Source organism: Marmota marmota, unplaced genomic scaffold (assembly GCF_001458135.2).
Source record: "Marmota marmota marmota unplaced genomic scaffold, marMar, whole genome shotgun sequence".
In the NCBI taxonomy this organism is placed as follows: domain Eukaryota; kingdom Metazoa; phylum Chordata; class Mammalia; order Rodentia; family Sciuridae; genus Marmota; species Marmota marmota.
The window spans coordinates 1,934,380-1,940,379 of NW_026000153.1; the positions used below are offsets into that span (position 1 = coordinate 1,934,380).

At 36.8% G+C, this 6,000-nt stretch overlaps 1 protein-coding gene across 9 annotated transcripts in view; it reads left to right on the top strand.

Annotated features, from left to right (window-relative positions):
• Positions 1 to 6,000, top strand: part of Pals2 (protein associated with LIN7 2, MAGUK p55 family member) — a 162,160-nt gene that overhangs the window by 146,123 nt on the left and 10,037 nt on the right. For all 9 annotated transcript variants that reach the window (XM_048786345.1, XM_015490139.2, XM_015490133.2 and 6 more), the window contains 2 exons: positions 1,494 to 1,696; positions 3,267 to 3,395. In XM_048786345.1, coding sequence (XP_048642302.1) covers positions 1,494 to 1,696; positions 3,267 to 3,395 — 332 coding nt within the window. The remainder of the gene's footprint in view (positions 1 to 1,493; positions 1,697 to 3,266; positions 3,396 to 6,000) is intronic.

The following is a 6,000-nucleotide window of genomic DNA, read 5'->3' on the forward strand; positions in this document are numbered from 1 at the left end:
TTATAGCTAACTTTGGAATTTTGAAGATTCCAAAGTTAGTTATAAGTACTCTCAACAGTGGTCTGGAATGACCACTCTAGAGGTTGAGACTGAAAAAAACAGGAGATAAAAGGGAATCCTGTTGTACACAACAATCTCATTATGAATTAAACCCTTATTTTTGAGCTTGAGTTTGAAGTTTATTTTTTTCTTATGAAAGTTTTCTTGGTGTTTTATGCTTTGTCAACTTTCTATTTTGATTACTTTTGTATACTTAATGATTTGTTCAGTTATATATTTATAAGCTTTTATGGAAGTATTATTTTTATAATTGATCCTTCCAAGCTCAGATTAAGGTTAAGCTTGAAATAATACACATAGAAATTACTTTTCTTCCTCAAAGCTAGTGTTTAATGAAGTTGTCAGAGTACACCCTTTGCAACAGTTTGAAAGATGGTAATAGTCCATTCCTAGCACAGACCAAGTTTCAAAGGAGTTGTATGTCTCTGAAAATATCAGAGTTCTAAAATATTATACAAAAGGATCCTCTACTTCTGAATTTTGACTTGTGTTATTCACTCTCATTCATTGGGGAGGGCAAAGTAGAAGAGATTTAGAGATCACAATAATAATGAGGTGGCTGTTCCACCTCTGATGTTGAAATAAAACATTCAACAATTGGGAATATCAGTAAACATGGAACAAAGAGAAGTGGTTAGGCTTGAGGCAAGATAAAAAAAATAGGTAATTTGTGGATAGAACTATACTTCAGAAAATTGATATGATCAACTAAGACTAGATGAACTTTGCTTGCCTTTTGGACACTCAATTTTATGTTCAAGTGGAAAGGATGATTCTAACAGATTCTTTAAAGGAAAAGGGAGAGCTGTCATCTGGAAAAGATGTTCACTTGCAACAAGCTTCACACTTTTAAGACTCAGCAGTAATTAAAAACTTGATTCAGGGCTCGCCTCTAGGCAAATATATTTTGAAATTTTAAATTGACTTTTTTTTTTTTTTAAATATTTATTTTTCGGTGGACACAACATCTCTGTTTGTATGTGGTGCTGAGGATCGAACCCGGGCCGCACGCATGCCAGGCGAGCGCGCTACCACTTGAGCCACATCCCCAGCCCCTTAAATTGACTTTTAAAAGGACAGTTTTGATACGAATTTTATGTTGGTACTACCTCTTAAAACATTCCTTTTACTCGGGAGTCAGCAAAAATTTTCTGTGCAAGGGTCATGTGGTAAAACCTTAGGCTTTCAGGCCATCAGTCTCTCCCAACTGCTTCATGTTTTAATGGGAAAGAAATCATGGATAATGAATGAGCCTGGCTATGACCCAATAAATCTTTATTTTCAAAAATTGCAAGTAAGTCAGATTTGGTCATAGGCTGTCGTTTGATAGCACCTGCACTACATGGAAAAGTGAGAAGCTACCTGGTTTATGTTAGTCCATTTTTTATACCCTACAGTTTCTTTGTACAAATAATTGACATTATTTTATTTAGTTACTTCACGGAAGCCACGGGAAGATGAAAAAGATGGCCAAGCATATAAATTTGTGTCACGATCAGAGATGGAAGCAGATATTAAAGCTGGAAAGTATTTGGAGCATGGGGAATATGAAGGAAACCTCTATGGAACCAAGATCGACTCTATTCTTGAAGTTGTCCAGACCGGGCGAACTTGCATTTTGGATGTCAACCCACAAGTGAGCAGCATGGTTTCCAAAGCTGTGTTTAAAGTTTTTATTTCCTGGGGAGCTTTTGTTTTATGTGTCTAGGGAGGCTGGTATTGTTTGTTTTGTCAGAGGCGGAAGGTGGGTTGCTCTTTCACTCTGTTATATTTTGTTGGTAGAGAATCTTATTGTGTATCCATCACTAGTTAAATAAATTTCTGATGAGTTAGCTAGCAAAGGGTCAAATAAGGATAGAAACCATGTGATTAAATCTGCAGAAGTTAGGTTTTGTTTATTTTCTCAAAATACACAAATGCATGTGTTAGGAAATATTAAATTTTAAACTCAAGGCTGCAATACAAAGAATAAAAAACTGAAGTCCCTTCCCCTCCTTTCTCTGTTATGTCTGTGTCTCTCTCCACCCCGCCCCAAGTAGTGGGCAGCGTGCGCGCTCTTTCTCTCTCGCTCTCTCGTGCTCTTGCTCTCGCTCTCACACACAGGACATTCACTTCATTCTTGTTGCGTGTCTCTCTCTCACCCCTTCCACCTTGCCGCAGTCTGGCTGGGCACAATCAGGAGCCACTTGTCAAAAGAAACTAACTTTATTTTTAGAACCACACACGCCAAACAAAACAGCCTCTCAGGAAAAACCCTCAGAGCCTCAACTGCCACCACCGGCTTTCCACAAGCCTCTCTCTCCCACCCAAGCTTCTCTCCACCTCCCACAATCCTCCTGCTCTTGAGGCGATTGGCTGGGTCACGTGGGCGGAGCCAAAAAAGTCCCCCAATGAGCAGCTCCGTGGTCTGAAAGGGCAGGGAAACAGCCCAATGAGCATCACCGCAGAGGAGCCAATCAGCTAGATGTTGCTGGGGCCGAGGAGCCAATCAGCTAGATGTTGCTGGGGCCGCTGTGAGCCAATCATCAGCCGGCAGCTGGAAGTTTGCTGGGGCCCCTTCGGCTGTGGCTCTCAACACACGTTTTCATATACAGCCCAACCTCATTTCCCTTCTCAACGATAAATATTAATAGTTTGATATGTATATTTCTAGCCATTTTAGTAAGCCTTAAATACAAACGTCTATAATGTAATGGGTTTTTCTATTTTATTGTCATTGCCTTTTTCATAAATGGAAGAATTTTATACAGATTATTTAGCTTTTTTATAAAGCAGTGGTTGAAGACCATGTCAGGTTCTGTGAATAATTTTTCTTCTTTGTGGTTGCTGCATAGTATATCACAATATGGATGTACATGTATTTATTTATCACTCTTAAGTAGTCAGCACTGAGGTTATTTCTATTTTTTCAATATTGACAGAATTTTACAATTATACAGAAAGAGTTTACATGACTCATGATTTTTGGATCACTAAATCTTACACTTTTCCTTTGTTTGAAGGAACAAAGAGGACTGAAACTGAGTTTACTACAAAATTAATGAATCACTATTTTAGGAAGGTACTATATGAAATCAGCAGAACAGTAGGAGAGGGAGTAAATTATGTCCGTAATCCATAGGAAGAAGGCAGATAGACTTTGAGTTACACTAAAGGGTAGCATATTCAAGTTCTAATATAAATTGGTTTGTAATTATTTTACACAGGCACTGAAAGTGTTGAGGACGTCCGAATTCATGCCCTATGTGGTATTTATTGCGGCTCCAGAGCTAGAGACGCTACGTGCCATGCACAAAGCTGTTGTTGATGCAGGAATCACTACCAAGCTTTTGACGGTGAGCAGTTCTTTTCAGGCTTATATTTTTTATATTTTTCCCTAAATTATTTCCTTTTCCTTTTCTTTTCAGTATGTTTAATTCTTCCTAGTCATACTAAACAAATAAATATACTACATAAATTGTTACAGAAGAAAATTCTGTTGTTAGGATTTGGAACAGTACTACTATTTCTTGAGAATACTTGTACCCTTTATTTTAAAACAAAAATGTAATTACCCATTATAAAATGTAAGAAAAGAAAATAACAGTATTATTGTTAGAATTAGGGGTTCTGTTGTTCAGTTTCTGTGTTTTCTCTTTTCTCCTCCTCCTCTTTTTCATATCATGAAAAGTTTAAGATACACATAAAAGAAGGAAAAAAGTGAGCCATCATGTGCCCAACACCTCCCTTCAATAATACATTCCATTCTTGTTGAGTTAAATATCTCCTCACCTCCTTCCTCACCTTGCATTATTTTTGAAGCAAAACTGTAATATATATAATCTATAGATACTTTAGTGTTTATCTTTGAAAGATAAGGTCTTTTTAAAACATGATAGTAACACTATTACACAAAAAATTAGTAATATTATAATTATATCTTTTTAAAAATATTTTTAATTGTATATGGACACAATACCTTTATTTTATTTATTTATTTTTATGTGGTGCTGAGGATCAAACCCAGTGCCTCACACGTGCTAGGCAAGCACTCTACCGCTGAGCCACAGCCCCAACCAATAAGTATTATCTTAATATAATCAATATATAATCTATATTTGAATTTCTCCAAGTCTTAGAATTTTTTATAGCTTATTTGTTTAAATCAGAATCCAAATAAGGTTAACATATTGCATTTACTTAATGCCTCCTAAATCTCTCTCTCTTTTTTTAGTATCTTTATTTTTATTTCTTTTTATGTGGTGCTAAGGATCAAACCCAGTGCCTCACACATGCGAGGCAAATGCTCTACCACTGAGCGACAATCCCAGCCCATCTCTTTTAAAATTTTTTTCAACTTAGTTAATTCAGGTGTAATTGATATACAGTTATCTGTACATATCTAGGGTACCCAGTTTGATAAGTTTGAGCATATGTATGCACCCATGAAACCATTCCAACCAAAATAATGAACCTATCTATCATCTCCGTGCTTTTTCCTGTGTGTCTCTGCAACCACATCCAAACCATTTCCCACAGCATTCACCTCTTCCTGGTTTCTAGCAGACAATATATCTTGAAATCAGGTAGTATTAGTCTTCATAGTTCTTCTTTTTCAAGTTGTTCCATGTCTGTATTTAACTTTCTGAATATTTGAAACATAGTTATAAGTTAATGTTATTATCTTCTAATCCTATTATTTATGTAAATCCTGGGACAGTTCTGATTTTTTTCCCCATTATGGATAATATTTTCTACTTCTTGCAATCCTGGTTATTTTTTTTGCGGGGGGGGGTTGTTTTGTTTCGGTTTTTGTTTTTATGCCAGACATTGTGAGTTTTGTTTTGAGATGCAATTATTTGGAAATAGTTTGTTCCTTTTAGGTCTTGTGTTTATAATTTGTTAGTTAAGACCTGAACAGTTCTCATTCTCAGGCCCATTATTCCCCTCTATTGAGGCAAAACCCAAACCCATTTGGTGCTCTTCCAAATGGCCTGTGAATCATGAGTTTTTCTGTTCTGGTAGGAACAGTACTATTCCTGGCTCAGTATAAATATCTATACTCTTTTCTGGTGTTTGACACATGCACCATTGGTGCTCAGCTGACTTCTTCAGGGATCAGCTGCAAATTTCTAGAGTTTGCCCCCATGCTGCTCTTATCTGGTTTTCTGTCCTGCAAAGTTTTCACCTTGGGCTCTCTGAACTCCCAGCTCTGTCCTCAACTTAGTCCTTGGGCTCCTTTTAGGCTTTCCCTCCCCTGCAAACTCTTTCAAGGTTGTAAATGGGGGTATTCACAGGGCTTGCTTCATTTGTTTCCTATCTCTGGAACCTCTTTCATTGCCTAATGTACAGTGTTTTTCAAACTATTGTTTGGCATATTTTTTTTCTGTGTTTTTGTTGTCAGGTGGTAGGGTTAGTCTGGTTCCTGTTATTCCACCTTGGCTGGAAGTAGACATCCCTTTTGGGTCTTTTAATCTGAAAATTCTCACTGCCTGCCTCTTTCCCCTCTAACATTGTAATTTAGTTGTTGTTGTTGTTGTTGTTGTTGTTATTTTATAGGACATTTACCCTCTAGTGTTCCACAGTCTGGATTTTACCCATTCTTTCACTTTCGTTACATTTTCTTCTGTCCTTTCTCTTTCCTGTGAACTGATAGGTAGATCTAGAGGCCCGATCAGATGTAGATTTAGGTGGGTTTCATTGGGGTTTTTTGGTTTTGTTTTTTTACAAGAAAAATTCATTTGTTGTATCTTATGTTATTACATCATGGTGCTTATGTTAGGCTGTCTCCCCTTTTGTGATAAGATTAAGTAGTGATAGGGCTAGAGTTGTAGTTCAGTGGTTGAGGGCTTGCCTTGCATGTGTGAGGCACTGGGATCAATTCTCAGCACCACATAAAAATAAATAAAGATCCATTAAGCACTAAAAAAAAAAAAAAAAAAAAAAAAAAAAAAAAAAAAA